The sequence below is a fragment of the Pelecanus crispus genome, chromosome 17, assembly GCF_030463565.1.
Source record: "Pelecanus crispus isolate bPelCri1 chromosome 17, bPelCri1.pri, whole genome shotgun sequence".
In the NCBI taxonomy this organism is placed as follows: domain Eukaryota; kingdom Metazoa; phylum Chordata; class Aves; order Pelecaniformes; family Pelecanidae; genus Pelecanus; species Pelecanus crispus.
The window spans coordinates 4116202-4134989 of record NC_134659.1 but is presented as its reverse complement, the minus strand read 5'-3'; the positions used below and the strand labels follow the sequence as shown (position 1 = coordinate 4134989).

The window sequence follows — 18788 nt, the reverse complement described above, 5'->3', positions numbered from 1 at the left end:
GATTTTTAAGCACAACAGTGAGGACCCTGTGAGTTCCAGCAGGAGGAAACGTGGGCAGTGATCCCTCATAGCCAGTTTAAGATGACGTACTCAGCGTTGCACCTTTTGAGCTGTCTGTATGCAGTGTCTGTGGTTGGGGGGCTGACAGCCCTGTAAATCCAGATCTGCTCTTTAATTCACTCGTAATCATTTGAGCTCTGTAATTCTTTTCCGTTTCATTTTGCTATCAAGATTTATCAATGTAACTTACTGCTTGCAGTGTGAAGGATTTTTCCACGCTTCTCCCGACAGCTTTGGGAATACACTCTGCCCTAACTTCCCCGCTTCTTCCAGCGTGAAAAGCTGGTGAGAGCTTCAGCTCTCCAGAGGTCTTGCGGACAGTATGATCTATGGATAGCATCCTTGCTGGCGGTTCTTCTGGCGTGTGTTTTTCCCAAGTCTAGAGGCACTTGAGAAGCACATGTAGTATTAGCTCAGACCATTCAGCTTCTTCCCTTTCATTTAAGCATATGAAGTTGCATTTTAGCCTTGTCAGTCAAGAAGAAAATTTTGTTCTGAGTTGTTGCCAAAAAAAAAAAAAAAAATCAGACCCAACAACTAAACTTGAACAACAAAAACAAACAAAAACAATCTGTACCTCTCCCTTTGCAGCCCCTTGGCCGTTAACAGAGCTCTTCTACATCAGGTAGAAGGTAATTACTGTATTTGGTTGTAAAATGCTTGGCAACATTGTCATGTTTGAAGTGCTAAATGTGAATTACTATAGTTTATATTTTCCCATTGAAAAATGGAGGCAGTAACGTTAGTGGGAGGATTTCATATACAGCAAATGCTTCCTGCATAGGACTGGAATGTGAAGTGAGACTTCTGCATGCATTTAAAATGCCTGGATTCTCTGCAAAGCATTATATAATTATCCTCTATATTAAATGGCCACCCACATTTTCTGTAGTATGTTTGAATTTGGTTTTGTAACTGATAAAATGCTGCAGCTGTAAGATGACAATGCCAGGCTCTTAAATATTGCGCTTTTAGAGCAAACTCTGCTGCAGTTGGTGGAAAATACTAACAAAGGCAGAAAGCACTTTTTTTTTTTGTCAGGTGTTCTATGATAAGCTGAAAGCGGCAGTCAGAATGAAGCTCCCATTGAGCTAGGAGCTGTACAAACTCTTCAGGCCTGAGCGGAACAGACCAGGCAGATAGTGTGTTCCTCAGTTTGTTGGGTGGGGGACAGTTGCATTTTTGGAAGGAATCTGCTGAACAGGGAGAAAAGGGGGATGTGAAAGGCCGAAGAGGATGCTAGTGCGGACAACAGTTATAGGAAGAAGGCAGCCAAGGAGTTTTTGGTGGGAGCAATCATCCCAACTGACTGCTTGCTTTATAGCAAAGAAGAATCTGGACAAAGAAGTTGAGGAGTGTAGAAGCCAAAGATCACCGCTTTGGCTTGCTTTGCAGCCTCTCCAATAGCTGGAATCTAACCGGGCTGCTCTCCGTGGTCTTTCCTGAAGCCTGCCAAGAGGGGCCGAGAAAGTATTACTTGGGATCTAGCCACGTTCTCCCCTGCCCCAGGAATACTCTGCTTTAATCTTCTCCAGTCTTGCATCAGCAGTTTATTTTTGGAAAGGCTATTGTATTATCTAGTGGTTGAGGCACGCGAGAAAAGGCGTCGCAGCTCTGTTGGGAGCCCTGCCACGCCGTGCACCTTCCCGGTGGGCGTAGCGCTGCCTTTCTCACTCTACGGAAACACTGAAGTGCGCTTTCTAAACCTAAAGTCTTGCACAGAGCGTCCGAGTTGTTTGTATTACTGGTCTATAAGCAGGAAATACCAAGAGAGGGTTGTGTTAGCATTGCAAGAATCTAGCAGTTGTATGGATATTAATAGCCGAGATGTGTGTAGTGACTTGCTTGTGATGTCCTCCGGGCAATGGACTAGGAGTTAGCTGCCTCCAGCCTTAACTGCCCTCATGCTTTGTCTCTAAGGCATTGAACTAAGTCCCCGAACATCTGGGACCAGTTCTCAGCTACTTTAAACTTCCTTTGTGACCTTGGGTGAAGCCACGCATGTACACTGGATTCTTGTATCTAAAGCAGTGATAGTACTAATATTGTTCCTTTTGTCTTTAGTGTTGAGTACATAAATACACGGGGTAGCAATGGCCTCTGCTGTCTGATCTGCACGAGAGGACCGGGTCCCTGGAGTCTCCGGGTGCTTCTGTAATCTGCATAAGCGAGACTAAATCAGCTCTGAAGACTCATCATTTGACTTGAAAACACTGAGTTGTTCTTTAGGTGGCTTGGCCTTTGCTCTAGCCCACTGCCCCAGATGATTTTGTGAGTAAAGTTACTGCAGTCAGGAAGAAATAAACGGAAATGCCAGAGGACAAATATGGTCTTGTTTAAAGGAACTATTGGGTTTTATCATGACCTAAAGCAATGCGCTTTATTCAGCAATTTTTACAAACAGGAAGCTTTATTTAAAAGGCTACAGCACTTGCTGAATCATGGAGCAAGAGAAAACTGAGCACGAGAATTAGTTTAAACAGAGCAGATGCTGCAATTTTCAGAGTTTTTCTTACGTCCTTAATGTTTGGTCTTAATTGCCTTAAACAAGATACATCAGAAATGTTAGAATACTTCCCTGGTGCAGCGAAAGGGAGGTGAAATCTAGGTAATAATTTGAGAAGGTTGCTTTCATAACGGAGACTGCTAATATAAAAGCCAAGCCCCTCTTTGATGTAAAGGGGTTTTGGGGGAGAAAAGAAAGCAAACAGCGGTGGTAGTCGAATTGGCTCCAGACCTTCTCTGAGCTTTATTGGAGACTTGTATTTACAGCATTCTCCTTCCTGTGCTGGGATCTGTTTTTCTGTTTAATCAGAAACAGCCCAAAATCACACTGTACATAGATAGTACTTGGCTTTGTACTCTGCTTCTCTCGGTGCTCTATTTCCATTTTACAGATGGGAAAACTGAGGTCTGGAAGTAGAGCTTTTCCCAAGGCACAGCGGGGAGTAAAGCCTTCGTGGCTTCCAGAGTCGTCATCTACACCTTGGCTTGCAAGGCTTGAACCGTATCGCAGTGGTCTGGCGCTAGGATTTCCTGCGTTTTGTTCTGTCTTGTCTATTTTTGCTGAAGGCAACGTTTATACTGCCCTGTTTTGAATTACTTCCCCTCTGCCTCGTAAAATCAGGGCAACAGGTCTGTAAGTAGGCATTGTGAAGATGCAATGATTCAGGCTTTACCACTGCATGATCTCACAGCGCCTCAGCTCATCTCTTTCTCATTTCATTTCTCATCTGCAAGCCACTGGAGGTAACATATTCTAGGTGGAGACGTGGGCCCTGGGCCTTGGTGAGAGCATCTGTGCCTTAGCACGGCGGGAGGTTGGTGACTCGAAGGCGAAACCCCTCCGGAAGGCGTTGAGCCTGCCCGGCTGCTGCGGGCTCCTGATTTCCACGCAGTGATTTTTTTTTTTTTGTGTCTCCATAAAACCCACTTACTTGGTTCTTAGTGTATAATTTTTATTCTTCTCCGTGTTGTGAAATATGGGCTGAACCCAGAGGAGTTAGACGCTATTCCGTATTTATTTGTCCCAAAGGGGGGTTGGCTGAATGGGGCTCCACATACCCATGAGCCTGACATCTCAAAGTCTTGCTGAGTTGTTCCTGTTGACTTAAATCTCTTTAAATTTCCATGTCTGGCCTGAAAAGACCTGATAAACTCCTCGCTTCAAAAGGTCTAATTTTAATCCCAGAGTACCCACCTCCTCCCCAAAGTTGTCTGAGGGGGTTTTCCTAATATTTTAGATTAGAGCCTGGGCTTTGTTTCCAGTAGTTGTGCCACGGTTCCTACAGATTTTGCCTGAGATGTCGTTCCAATCAGATGCACCAGACACTGCAAATAGTGCTCTGGGGGAATTGCAGCGTCTTTCAGAAGTAACATTCCCATGCTAGCATTTTTCCAACTCTTAGTTTCTGCGGACAATAGTGGAGTTATTTTCCTGTGTTTAGACTTAACATGAGAAGCTTGAGATCTTATCTTAGCCTGTCACTTTAATGCTGTGCATTGTGTAAATAAAAATGGGATGGAAGATTTGGTTTCTGTTAAGTCAGGAGAACTGTATGGCCTTCCTAGCAGAGCTGGAGAGGAAGAGGAGGGAAGCGAGTGCTTCATTGCAGTCCTCGCATCTAAATATAAACAGTTCTCTTCTTGGATCCTTTCAGTCTGAACTTCTGGGTGATTTGACCTTTCTTTGATAAAAGCTTTCTTTATTTGCAAGAATAAAAGGGCAAGGGGGAAGAAAGGACACAGCAGAATTTTTTTTTTTTTTTTTTTAAATCTTAAAATCTTAGCAGTTTATTTCTGCAGTACCCAGTGTTTGCTGTTGAACGAGCTCCACTTGGACTCCAGCTTTTTTCCTCCTCTGGGTCCCTTGAGTGAACTTCGCATTTTACTCTAAATCATTAAGCAGAAAATTTCTAAGGAAGGTTATGGAAGTGTGTTTTCTCCCAGGGAGAGCATGTTCTGGTGGAGACGGATATCCTGGGCTCCAGTCCCCGGTCTTGCTGCCAGCTGGGTGCATCGCTTTGAGCAAGCGACTTGGTTTATGCCCATTACACCACTAACCCTGGTTTTCCTTACTTCATAACTTCAGCTGAAAGAAATATTTGTATTAAATGCTGCTGGCTTTTCATATGTACACCCTGAAGTTTTTTGAGCTCGGCATCAAAACACTGCTCTGTTTAATATGTAAAACCACTGAACTCTCTGGCTTTGGTCAGGTTAGAAGGCTGTGCAAGGGGATGCGCAGTATTTATAACTGCTCCAGACTACACGCAAGTCTTTCTGGCACTAGTTTTAACCATTAATTGCCACTTTAAATCCAGCAATAAATTATTTGGGCAACCACACTGCATGAGCCCACTGCCAAAAATAAACCAGAGCCTGAGAATTCCTCAGGTCCTCTTCATGCTTCAGGGCTGTTGCAGCCGGATGGGGTAGGGCACCTCCTGGGCTCAGTCTGACTGGTTTTTGTGTCTCGCATATCTTCTGGACATAGTTTAAGCCATCATCCCGCAAATGATGCGAGTAGCCCTTGAAATGCGTGCATGCATTGGTTTGCCGTTTCCTTCTGAAGCGCAGGATGGCGTGTGGTGTGCGGGAATGCCTCTGGATAAGCCTTCTGATCCTTTGCAAATTGGATTTTGTGGCTTATTTCCCTGTCCTCTTGGATAAAGTTTCCCCTTGGCTGCCTCTCCTCTAGTGGGGCTTGTGCCTGTCTCGGGACTGCAAAGCCTTTTATAATGCTCTGCCGGATCAGGAGTCGCTCGGAGGGGAGAGACTTTCCATTTCAGAGCATGCTCCTGAATCCCACCTGAAATGTGCTGGAGAGCAAGCATGCTGCTTAGTTTACTTCTGAATTTCCACTTGGTCTGCACGAGGTTCCTGTTGGTTTGGTGCCTTTCCTGCTGCTTTTACACACTGTGGTATAGAGTTTTTTCTGGCTAGGAGCCCTCTAGTAATGACTGTTATTTTAGAAAAGCTAGTTACTGCTCGGGCCGCCTCTATCATACAGTGAGTCGTAGCGATTACATGCTGGGGAGGAAATGAAATGATCAGGAAAGGCCTACTTCATAAAAAGCAACAGTTGACTTTATTTTAAACCAATTACATTGGGGATTAGGGGGTGCTGTTAAGTCCTACCCCTAGTTAAAGAAAACAAGGCAGGAAAATCTACTGTATTAGCAAAAGTGTGATTGTCTGGGCTTGTCATAAATCCTGCATAAGTCTTGAAAGTATTAAGTTTAAAACAGGCCAGCATACAAGGAATGATGGGCTGTAATGGGCAGGGCCATCTTCAGGAGAGATGAAGGGTTTCAATTTGCTTATAAGAACGTGTTGGTTTGCGTTCACGTGCCCTTTCTGGGAGAGGGTGGTAGGGCTGGTGAGGGGTGCCAGTAGAAGCCAAACTCCTTTAACCGCAAGCCCAAGAGCAGGGCCAGCTTCTTACACGTGCGTTTCTCCGCTGTTTCAAATAGGACACCTTGCAGGGGTTCGAGGGAAGATTAATCCTCCACAGGGTTAATCCGTAAATCCTTGGTGTTTGACTTTTGAACAAGGGAGGGAAGTTAACAATATTCTCAGAAGTGCTCGGAGACCACCTACTCTTTCGTATAGACTGCCAACAGCTGTCAGATGGAAATGATTTTTGGACAGTAAGAAGTTAGCGTGGAATCACACTGGTGACCAAGAGCAGGCTTTGTATCCCACAGTCTTTGACTTACACCCCTAGTGACTCTTGCCATGGAGGGAAGAGGGTTTCCCAGACCCATCAAAATTCTTCAGAGGGGTGTGAATTAGTGGTGGGTTGATGGTTTACTGTCTCTTGTGGTTAACTTTAATAGACACATGTTCCTCTGAGATGCTTTTTGGCAAGCATGTGTATGGCTGAAAGATGTCTAGTAGCAGGAGAATGTGGGAGCTCTGATTTAAAACCAGGATGGTCTCTAGTAGCAGGAGAACGTGGGAGCTGTGATTTAAAACCAGGATGGTCTAATAAAGCATCGAGTAGTGGATCGCTGTACCGGCTGTGTGCTTTGTGACACTAACCCCTCTGCTCGACGCTGTGCTGTGCGGTCTGTTCTCTGTGTTACTGCTCTTAACCACAGCTGTCCGGCCACTGGTTTGCTTCCAGATAACCAACTTGGTGTGAGAACTCTGCTGAAACTTGTCCTTGCCAGCTGTCCGTCTGTTTGGTGTATGCCTAAGTGTTCCCTGTACGTTTTCTGTCTTGCAGCATCTGGAGAGGGCCAAATGTGAACTGCGTTGACAGTACGGGATACACTCCACTGCACCATGCTGCTTTGAATGGTCATAAGTGAGTCATCTTATCATGTCTTTGATCGTAGGGGATACTGTGTGCTTTACAAGCTACGGTTTCTGTGCAGTTCATTCACCGGTCTAATGCTGTTTCCACTGAAAACGTGGCAATGGTGCAGCACTACACCATCTTCAGGACAAGAGGTGAAGAACATCAGTGCAGTGAAGCTGTAGAGGCATTGGCTGCTGCACAGTATGATCATACATCTCTTTAAAAATTTGGCGAAACGCTGAGGTTTTCAACCACCCTTTTATTTTTAAGCAATTTGGATAAGATATAACAACATACTAAAGGTGGCTTCTCCAGTAACAGTCCTCTGCAGTCTGTCTGGTGTCCAATGTGTTGCTGTGCCTGCACCACTTAAAATTTGCTTTCGTGCGTATTACATTTTTAAGAAACTCCAGTCTCCAGCATGGTAAATCTTGTATTGTTCATTGCTACTCAAGATACTGAGAAATTGAATAGAGTTTAAATCCTTATTCATCATCGTCATGCTGGTGCAGTTCACTTTTCACCAGAGTGGCTTGTGGATGGCTTCAGTCCCTATTCAGCTCCATTAGTATGAAGGTAACGTAGATCTTTCCTGAGCTCGTCTCAGCAGTCTGTCTGTCTTTTTTTTTTTTCCCTTGGGCAGCATTTAATAGGAACGCTTTAAAATCACATTTCAAGAGGATCTCTGAAATACTCCTTTTCAGATTAACTTTTCGTAAAATACTCAACTTACTGCAGAATGTAAGCTGAGAAACAAGGGCTGAATATCTTACGGACTCAAGGTTCTTTCTCTTGCAGGGATGTGGTGGAAGTTCTGCTGAGGAACGATGCGCTAACCAACGTAGCAGACTGTAAAGGCTGTTACCCTCTTCACCTGGCAGCTTGGAAGGGAGATGCAGACATAGTGAAGCTCCTCATCCATCAGGGACCTTCGCATACTAAAGTGAATGAGCAGGTCTGCGTATTTTTCTCTAATATATCGTTGAATTGCTTCCCTCGGACGGAGAGAGACTACTTCAGCTGACTCCTGACCCCTCCCATACCAGTAACAATTGTTATAAAGTCCTACTTGCTAATGGGATAAGGGCACTGCCTAAAGCAAATACCTCCAGTTCTGAGGTAGCGGTTGAATGAGTAAGGTGTGTATGTTTATACAGAGAGATACAAATACAAGAACCACTCAACACGTAGGAAGTGGTCTCCTGCTTTCACACTGGGCTTCTGAAACTAACCCACAGTTTTTCCTTTCAGTTGCTGGATAGCTGAGGAAGTTTCTAGTTCTGTCAAAGGATACATTGGCTCCTTCTTTGGGAACTAATCAAAGCAGCTTTGTTTAGTCTTTGTTTGGCCATGCTCTCTTAGCTATTCTCCTGGCTTGTCTCTAGCACTTGCTCCAGTTAACTGATTTGTAAGTTGTAAGATAATTTTAACCCTACTTGCCCCCAGATAAATCCCTAGCTTAATCTTAAAGAATTATTTTCTCAATCAGGCAAGAAAAAAAAAAAATCTGGTGGATTTCTTCCCTTTGTCAAGCTGATAGGTTTTGGTCTAGGATGCAGAGGGATTGATTTGTATGAGACAGCTATTCTGTACAGCGGCCGCTGCGGCCACTTTGGAGGGCTGGCTCCCGTGTAACTTCCCCGTGGAAGTCAGCAGGCATCTTGCAATTCCAGGAAACTTCTGAAATGCTACTGCTGTAAGACCCAAATATTTCTTTTGTTTTAGAGTTTCGGATAAAGGAACTGGTTCACTGAGTGAGGCCAGCTGAACACTGTTACTGAACCACTTAGGCTGAGTGAGTGTGGGCAGACATGCAGTAAGAGATCCAAATCAGACGGTTAAAGCTACAATAGCCCTTGGTTGTCCTGTCCCTAAGGCAGGAATGTCTGATGTCCCTGTGACTCAATTCTTAAACCACTCAGGGTTTCATCCAGGAGCAGAGGAGTAAACCAAAATCAGTTTGTTTGCCTTAGTGCCACAAGGCTAAAAATGTGTATTCCTTCAGAAGTTAATTCACAAGTAGGTCAGATACTCATGGTTCAAGTTTAGCAAAATCTGTCAAAGTCAAGATGAACAGCTGGGAACTGTGAGTTTCTGCTGTTTAATTTTGATCTGTGGTGTATACTTTTCAGAAGCTGAGGAGCAAATTCCCTTTGGAGTCAGGTTTAGGAGTCCTAATCCTGCTCCCAGCCATACTTTGTGGGGACCGAAGTGCCACGCTTAAGCTTTCTGTTCCTCAGTATAAGATGGCTACCTCGATGCATCAGGCTGCTCCAAGGCTAAATGGTTGCTTCTAAAGCATCACAAAATGAAAGATACGGTGATGATGCTATTTGCTACCACTCCTCAACTGAGCAGAAATAACTAAGAGTGTGTGTTTTAATGTCTTTGTTAGTTTTCCAGTTTGGGGCTGTGGTTAGTGATGTCTTCAGGCACAGCTGCAGGCATTCAGTCTGTTTAAATAGATTTGAGAAGTGTAGTTAGTTGTTTATGATCCATCTGATAAGAACTGACCGAGAGCCCTGAGTGTCAACTGTTCTGCTCGGAGTAGGACAGGTATAGGGGAAACCTTTGCAAAAGACGAAAAGCTTAGTGTAATCCTTCCAGGTAATGTTTCATTAATGTCTGTTTAGTAGGTACCTTTTGAAATGAGAAGAGTCAGCCAAATAGCCTGTGCTGCTTGTGTTTGGAGTCTGGGAAATGAAATGCACAGTGGTTCAAGTTACAGGAATCGGCAGCTGGAATGGCTTCTGCTGTTAATAGCTTTGACTGGAACAAGATGCTGTGTTCTGTCATTTCCACCCCTTGGGAGTCACCCATTGCTTTGTTGCTATATCTCACCCATTTCATTATCACATTTTTTTTTCTTTTTCCTCTTCCTTTTTGTAGAATGCTCTTGAGATCAAAGAACTCAAAAAGTACGGCCCCTTTGACCCATATATCAATGCCAAGGTGTGTACTTTGCTGTCAGCATTTCACTGCATCATTACTCCAAGCTGCACTCGCGTGCTTCCAGGTGCAATGTCATCCAGTTGCAATAATACCTGTTCAGTTTGCAGCCGCTTGGGGAAAAGTAAAATGCAACCCTTTATTTACTGTGGGTTTCTTTCTTCAAAGCAGTTATAGAAACATAATTTAAGGGAAGCTTTTCCTTATTTTCCTGGGGGCTTCTTCATTGCTTAGCCTTGTAGGACTCACGGTGGCGGTCAGTTTGCTTGATTTGGCTGGATGACTTCCAAAAGGTAATGTTATTTCAATTAAAATGCTTTAGGTTGTTTCATGTGCTAATGTTGCTGATAAATGCAAAGAGAAGGAAATTTGGTTTTTTTCCCTGCTTAAACATGGATGCATTTTCTCTGTGGGCTGCTTGGAGTGAATTTTCATGCCTTTTCTCCTACAAAAAGCATAATGCTGTATTTGTCGTTTGAATGGTCGGTTAATTCTTTTGGTGGTGGTGGGGAGAAGGGAAGGCAGTAATGTTCATGCCTCCCTTCCCAAGTCCTTCATGTCCTGCTTATTGCATCAATCTCTCTTTTTTTGATGTCAAGTCTGTTGTGTCGTCTGACCCTTCAGCCCTAGTCTTCTGTTCCTGTTTTCTTGCCTATTTTGCTCCTCTCTTGCTTTTAGTTGTTCTTGAGCTACAAAAAGGCATGACATCAGCACTTACGATGCGCTGAGGCTGAGCACTTGAGGAAGCGGATAAGAAAGTTCCTGGTGGTGGTTTCTCAGGCACCATTTTTCATTTTTATTTATAGTGAAGCTGCAGGCCAGTGATGGCATAATAGTCTGCTGATTTATCATGAGATGCTTCTGCTCTCAGCTGCCATGCCACAGTTGCTTCCAGTCAATTATTTTGGATCCAGCCAGCCATGGCAGATTTCTGTCTCTCAAAAATTTAGTTAAAACTTTCACTCTGCTTGATCTGCAGTACCTGAAAAACACACATTCAAAGTTCCTGAGCTTGCTAACCACTGGGAATTACGTTTGTTTTGGCAGACTTTTATTTCAGGAAGTACTCTAGTGCATACCTCTTTAAGCACAAATATATTTTCATGAAGCTCATCCCTATCGGTGGTTTTTACAAAAACCCAGATGGGAATTTTACAACAACGAATGTCTTCTGTGGAAACATCATAGTCAAGCAGGTCAGTTGCCTGAAAGGAGCTTTCTAAAACATTGTCAATAACAGAGTAAAATCGTGCACACTCCAGCATTAAAATGTTGAATGAAGGAGGAATATAAAGATGAAATATACAGTGAGCTCACTTTCTTGTGGATTTTTGTTTACGAAATACTCTAATTTTGGATTTTATATTTGACAAGTGCATTATTTTAAAGTCTCAATTCACTTTTCAAGATGGCTGTAGTGCTCTGGAGAGCAAGGCTAGTGTTTTTGAAATCTTTGCCTTGGTTTTGAGGAGAGAGATGTGATTTATACACAATCTGTTAGGTTCATCACAAGTTCTGACCGGCTTTCCACCAGTTTCTGACCGGGTTTGATGAAGAGCATGTGGAATCATACCTGTCATGCAAACCCTGGTGTTTTCTCAGTAGCCTGGCTGCAGGTGGGAGAACCACAAAAAGTCCAGGTGCAAAGTGCAAGAGTCCTTGCTTAGTTGGTGCTTCCAGCTTCTCAGCTCCTGTGCAGGGTGGGATGTCATACAGAAATGATTGAAGCGAGATGTTTCATCTTCCCAAACATTTTGGGATATTTAGAAGAGGGGGGAAGCATTTCTATAAGGCTGGACTACAATTTACTGTCCTGCTGAGGAAGAGATAAGAAAGCCAGAAGCTTCTTGCTCTCCTAAAAGTTAAAGAAATAGTTAACAGCTTCTTTTTATGCCCCTTCCTTTTCAACATCCTTTGTTCAATAGGAGGTCCCTGCAATATGTCTGTTACGGGCCTGAAGGACTTCTGTACAGCAAATGATAGAAGCAAAGTTAAGAGGTGGAACAGCAACTCTTGCTTCAGTAACTCCTGCTGTCTTGAATTCGGTTATTTAATTTGTATGAAGGAAGCAACCAGTTAAGCAGAGCCAAAGTAGAAAAAGCTGTCACATAGCTCAGGTTTGTGCACTGCGCAAACTACCTTTGGCTTTTTTAATTGGAAGCAAATGAATCATGCAGATTGGGTTTAAAATGCTATAAATCTAAATGGGCTCTAGAGAAAAGTGGAAGCCTACCATCTGGAGTCTGCAAATGAAGCTGGGCAGCAAACCCACCCACAGAGCTCCCGAAAGCTTGTTGGACATATGGGGATCATTTTCTATTTTTTCTGAAATGTGTTTGGCATTGTTGGGCACCTGTAGGAAGGAAGGAGGCCTCTTCCTCCTTACTCCGCTCCTGGCAGCGCGTGTGGGGCACTGATGGAAATTTTGTGCTGCGAAAGGAGGGAAGGAGCCGGTACGACGGACCGGGCAGCTCCAGCTGACCCTTCTGGCCTGCTTGGTGCCCAAGGTTGCGATGTGCCTTGGGTGTCACCTCCTGGTGAAGTTTGGATTTTGCTTAATGGTGTTTTTCTTTCATTTTGCCTGAAACTGAAACTTTTAACTGAAACTGTGGAGTGGATGCCAGCGGGACATCCCTGTTCTGTGCTTTAGGATCAGTCGTGTCACTGGAGCAGCAAAATAGTAGGTTTTTAATAGGGCCAGCCTACATCAGACATGCACACGCTGACAAAAATCCTACAAAAAAGGAATCTTAAAATAGGTTGGATGGGACTGAAGGGTCTTGTAGCCTCTTTCCCCAGCCCCGAGGTAGGATCAGGTCTACCTAAACCATTCCTGACCAGTGTTTGTCTAGCAGCTTCTCAAAAACCTCAGAGAGGGACAGCTCTCCCTTGGCAGTTTATGCGACCGTTCAAATCTTTGCAGGTTAGAAAGTTAGACAAGTTTCCCTTATTTAAACTAAGTCTCCCTTTCTCCAAGCAAAGCTCTCTTACGGTGTGTTAAGAACAGGAGCGCAGACAGATACACTTTAGGGAGCTGTAGATGCTCCATTTTATTGTGTGATGAGGAGCATAAGGGCTATGGTATGTGGTATCTAGTTACCAGGGCTTGAAAAATTTTGATGGAGCCCATATGAAAGCAGAGGCATTTCTGCTTGTGTTCCCGGTTTGTGGTCTGTAGGCGGGCATCGTACGAGCCCGGCTTCTCACTCCCAACTGTGAATTGGGGGGATGCTAGGATTCCTGCAAGAATGCAGCCCCTGGGCCCTGTTGAGCACTCTATTTTTCTAAGAAGTTTTGAAATTTGAACCCATGTGCCTTCTGGCTGCTGGAAAGGAATTTTCTTTTTCCATCTCCGATAAATATGTATGTCTGAGCGCTCATGGTCATTGTTCAGGCTCTGCTCTGGTTTGTGCTTGGAGAGGCGGTGCAGGGAAGGGAGGCCAGCTCCCTTGCCTGGAACGGCTCGAGCATTTTTGGCTGCTCAAAGCTCCCCTATAAATGGAGGCAATAAAGACTTCTGCAATAGTGGGAGTTTCCAGTACACAGTCTGAGATGGGGAAAGACTTGCTGTAATGATTCAGGGGAGTTTACCACCTGGTGATCTCTGTTGCAGGATAAGTCTGGAGATTTCATCCTGAGCGTCAGAGCCCTGACCTGCTTAAGGGAAATTAGACTAAATTGCAGTAAAGATGGGGGAAATCTTTGACAATTATGTTATTGAAGGATGTCACATTCCCATTTCTGAGCTATCAGGCAGGTGTTTGGAGTTGCTGTGTGCTTTAAAGCAGCCTTGAGGGATGCGGTCTCTGTGCCAGGGAGGGATGCGAGGGGGACAGTCCTAGACGTGGAAATCCCCTGTAGCCAGGGCTAGCGTGGCATCAGCTGTGCGTGCCCCCCATGGCTCTTTGGCAGATACCTGCTGCTCCAGAGGGGCTGGGGTTATCTACTCTTTCTGCGAAAATGGGCAGCAAGCCTCCCTCGTGCTATGGGGCAGGCTGAGGGCATCGGTCTGGCTGCGTCATGGGCTCACCGATACCTGGGTTCCTTTCCGAATTCCAATAAGAATAATGTGATTTGCCAACCTTTTAAATGCCTCGAGACCAGCAGCTTAAGCTGATTGATAGGTGTAATCTCTGTAGTTCTCTGTTCTCTCCCCTTCTCACTCCGTATGTGTATTTTATGTGCAGACTCCTTTATTCTACAGTAACTTCTGTCCACTTGTATGTGCCTTCCTTCACCATGGCTGCCTCTGCCACTCCAAGTATAGAGCCTGTTGTCTGACTTTGAACTTCTGTGCTAACAGTGGTGCCATGCTTTCCTTACCTTCTTAAATATCTCGCTTCTGCATGTGGCTGTTGCTGCTTCCGGCCTCCTTAGCCTTTGCTTTTATACAAGTTGCAGCTGCAGAGAGCTTCTCCAGAATTCCTCGCTTCCCTTATGCTTTTCACGTGGCTGAAAAATGATGCAAATACCAGCTAAAAACAAATGGGAGCTTGCATGCATGACTCCTGTAATCCCTAGAATGACTTAACACGTTAATAGGATTAAAGTGCTTGTACAACAGAGCAAGTTCTGCAGCGTGGTTGTGAAATGGTGCAAAATATTGACTGCTCCTACAAGCTGGTATCCAAAAAAGCGCATGTGCTCTCAAAGCAAAAAGGAAGGTATTTTGATCAAATTCAGTTTCTAAAGTAGTACTTCTAATGCCATCAAGACACATCCGTTCTCTGGTTTTTTTTATTGGGAACTGTTCTTAAAATGGCAAATTCAACCATGATTCTTTCAGCTAAAGTTGAAGTGTGTAACAGTTTGTACTAAAGTTTTTTGGGTCAAATTGTTAGATGAGTATTTGTTTCTAAAGTCCTCAAACAGAAATCCTTCTGTGTATAACACACAGTAATAAGACTAGAAACTTGAGGTGAATTTAATTTGAGAAAAGGCTCTTTTAAATCTGGCAATGTTCCTATTTTGCACCTGCAAGTGAAATATGTTAGGTTGCTTGTCTTTCAATCCTTTGCATTGCTGATTTTCAACTTGACAGATGCTGCATGCATTAATTGGATCTGGCTTTCACTGTGGAGGTGTTCTCTTGTCGCTCGGACATCTCTTCCCTCAGTTGACCCGAGCCCTTGGCTACAAGGGCTTGTTAGTGGAATGTTCGAATTGCTCTGCTTTCTAATTCACAAACTGCATGTAACTTTATGCACCCTTTCTCTAAACCTTGCGAGCTTCAGAATTGCAAAGGTGGAATGACTGTTATAATCAGGATAAGTAGGATTTGAAACAATTGAAGTTTAAATCTAAAATGATGACAATTAAGCTACAGCAGATAGAATTCATGCTGCAGTTTGCCTAGCGTATATTGCAGCCTTTTATTTTTGTGGCACCCCGACGTGTGGGATGCTGCCAACAAATAACAGACTGCTTTCCCCCAGTGCTAGCAGAATTAATGGGGATCCAGATACAGCTTGACAATCCCTTAAACTTTAGCATGGTGCCTTGATTTTGACCTCAGTGCTTTGAAAGCAGGCTATTCCATATATAGCACCTATTTCCCATAGAGCAGATTTCCCATATAGAATCATAGAATCGTTTAGGTTGGAAAAGACCTTTAAGATCATCCAGTCCAACCATTAACCTACACTACCAAGTCTACTCTAAGCCAATCAAGGGTAGACTAGACTAAACCATGTCCTGAAGTGCCACATCTACCCGTTTTTTGAACACAAAATATCTGAGTAAAGCTTATTGTTCTGAACGTTTTTGAAGCTTTTACTGGGTGGGTCAGTTGCTGAGTTCATGAGGGGATGTTTGTGCCTGGTAAATGGCTAGTGAGATGGTGAAAACGTTGCTCCAGGCTCTGTTTCAAACAGGGCTCTCTGCTTCCCGACTGCTTTTTTGTCTTGTTTTTGCATTTAAACTTCAATGGTTTGAGCGAGGCACGGAGCAGCTCTGTTCTCCCCCCGCTCTGACGCGCTGGCGTTTGTGACCCCCCCCAGAACAACGACAACGAGACGGCGCTGCACTGCGCCGCGCAGTACGGCCACACGGAGGTGGTGAAGGTCCTTCTGGAGGAGCTGACCGACCCCACCATGCGCAATAACAAGTTTGAGACTCCGCTGGACCTGGCCGCGCTCTACGGGAGGCTGGAAGTTGTGAAGATGCTCTTGAACGCTCACCCCAATCTTTTAAGCTGCAACACTAAGAAACACACTCCCCTGCACTTGGCAGCTAGGAATGGTCACAAAACTGTAGTCCATGTCCTCCTGGATGCTGGCATGGATAGCAACTATCAGGTACGTAGCGTGTCTGCGTGTGAAGGGCTGGTCTGATTGCTGCGGGGTGGAGAACCCCTGTAGTGATGATACAGAGCTCCACCTAACCCTCTCCTGGAGGGATCGTTTATGAAAGATGAGCGATGGCTTGGTTTTCCTCTGGGCTGTGTGTTCAGCTCTTGGTTGCGCTGAGAAGCTGCTCGGAGGGATTCTGGTGTTGTGCATGCTTCATGCCTGCTCGTTAGTTGGACAAAGAGCCCCTGATGCATAGCAAGGGAGGAGAAAAAAAGCCCTTTTGCCTAAGCTGTTCTGCCCTGCAAAACCATGAGCTCTTGATAGCAATGGGGGCAAACTGTTTCTCTTCCTATCAAGCCACTTGTGAATATGCTGTTTTCACAGCAGTAGCTTGTATGTGGTGGTCTTGTCTGTCCTTTTCAGGATGTGATCTCTTGCTAAGCTGTAGAAAGTCCTTCCTTGGTTTCTAACCTGGGCCTGCATGTCTCTGTGAAGAGACCATCCCATTTTCCATTCCAAACTCTCAGCATTGTAGTAATATTGATAGTTTAGCCGCAGTTGTAGATATTGTTGCCCACACTTTGTATATGATGCTGTATATTTATTGCTTCTGTAACCTTCTAAAACATGCCTCCATCGCCATTCCCCGCTGTCTAGCTTCATGCTATTTTCCATTTAATTTGCAGACTGAAAAAGGCAGTGCTTTGCACGAAGCTGCTTTGTTTGGCAAGACAGATGTGGTGCAAATATTGCTGGCTGCAGGTGAGAGAATGTCCCCCTTTTTTGAAGCTTTAACATGGTGATCCCTTCACCCAGAACTTGAGGAAACCCCTTTACAGCAGCAGCATGTTTCTCCGACCAGCTCTCAAAGCGTTGTTCCTCGGAGAGGGTTATAGGAGAGGTTATCTCTTGGTGTTAGGCTTTAAATCTGCCTCTCTAGAGCATTTTTTAGCCTCCCCCCCACCCCCAGTGATGATCACAAGTGTAAGCGCTAACTTGATTAAAGACATGAATTTGCATATAGTTTGAAAATATCCTTGCTTTTGCCTTCTCTACACCTATTGCCATAGGTATTGATGTGAACATAAAGGATAACAGAGGCCTGACAGCTCTGGATATTGTCAGGGAACTTCCTTCGCAGAAAAGCCAACACATAGCAGCTCTCATCGAAGGTAAGTGGTGGAGCTCTGTGTGCAGCAGGAGGGAAAAGTTTGGGCTGATAACTGCCAGTGCAAGTACAGGATTTTGGTCCTGGGAAGTGCTGCAAGCAAAGCAGCCTCAGGCCAGGTCCCTTGATGAGAATCTTACAGGTGCTGGAAGGAATGATGCTTAAACGCGCGGGTGAGCTGTCTTCAGAGCAAGCGTTTGCAGGGGGGCTTCGGGGGGGGGATGGTATTTAGGGGGATTAGCTCCTTTGCTGAAGGAGTGTGGCATGACTTTTACAGTTTAAATGGCCTTAATTGAGCTTTGTTTAACTCACTTTAGAAGTTAATTAAAATTAAGGATAGCCTAAATCTGCTTGCAGAATGCAGAGTAATAGCTTTAGAAATGGTTTTAGATTAACTGTCCTTCATGTGGCTGTGTAGGCAAATAGTTGTCCACGGATCTTACATCCTACTCCTCACTTCATTGTGGAGCTTGGGCATGGATTTTGCAGATGAGATTTACAGAAAAGGCCTTGATTACTTGTGGTTTATAAAGGAGCTTGGCCCATTGTGCCTCTCCAAGTTAGGGAATGAAGTGTGGCATCTTAGCTAAATTCATACCTTGTAATTATGCTGTCTCAATTTCCTCTCAGCTGTGGGGAGAAAGATCAGAAGCGTATGCAACTGGTGTGCGTCATTCATGCTTAGCATTTGAGAGCTTTACAGGTTCAAAGCACTTTGCAGACTTTTAATTAAGCTTTGCCTGTGAGGTTGGTAGGTGTTATCTCTATTCTGAAATTGAAGATGAGCTTTAAAACTAAAGTTCTTGCAGGTAAATGCTGTTAGTTTGTTTGCTCCTGTAAGTAAGCTAGCTACATGAGATGTTGCTGTCTGACTTTATTCACATAAGCTTAATGTTTCTGGCTCTGCTGTGGTTAAGGGACCACAGCTAGAATTGTTTTCTCTGCTGCCTTATGACTCCAGACGACCAGACTGCATCTCTGTTTAGTGATGTCGCTTGTGTCTACAACATGAAGTAATCTGCTTCATGTGTAACTTTGTGTCCATAGAGGAGCTTTGCAGCTTTCTGATTAAAGACTCTGTGAAAGTTCAAAGAACCATCCTTAACTTTGTGCATGTGATTAAAGAGGCCGTCTGCTTCTATTTTGGGATCTGAGCTGCAAGTTTTAATAATGTACTTGAGTTACTTTTTGGAGACTTAATAAGCCGACAGTTGGCCTTCCGTCTGCAAGGGAGGAAGTACCATATGCTGAAGTGGATGCAGAACTAGCTTGACATAGACTGACCCTGTTGCCCCACCTCGTTGCAGATTACACGATTGGGAAGAAAAGTGCCAAAGCTGCAGAGAAGACTGTTCAAGCACCGCTTGTTCCAGCCACTGATCCTGTGTGCCGGATATCTCAGGGTAGGCTTCCATGCAACACGGCCATCACTAGCACTCTTCTTCCTGCAAAGTGCTGACTTTCCGAGGGCAGAAGCCCCGAGTGATGCTCTTGTCTCTCTCTTCCTCTCACA

At 44.4% G+C, this 18788-nt stretch overlaps 1 protein-coding gene across 1 annotated transcript in view; it reads left to right on the top strand.

The window, feature by feature from the left end:
• ANKS1A (ankyrin repeat and sterile alpha motif domain containing 1A) overlaps positions 1–18788 on the top strand; it is a 105480-nt gene that overhangs the window by 22339 nt on the left and 64353 nt on the right. The window contains exons 2-8 of the mRNA XM_075722408.1: positions 6794–6874; positions 7667–7823; positions 9758–9820; positions 15817–16113; positions 16794–16869; positions 17178–17279; positions 18583–18678. Coding sequence (XP_075578523.1) covers positions 6794–6874; positions 7667–7823; positions 9758–9820; positions 15817–16113; positions 16794–16869; positions 17178–17279; positions 18583–18678 — 872 coding nt within the window. The remainder of the gene's footprint in view (positions 1–6793; positions 6875–7666; positions 7824–9757; positions 9821–15816; positions 16114–16793; positions 16870–17177; positions 17280–18582; positions 18679–18788) is intronic.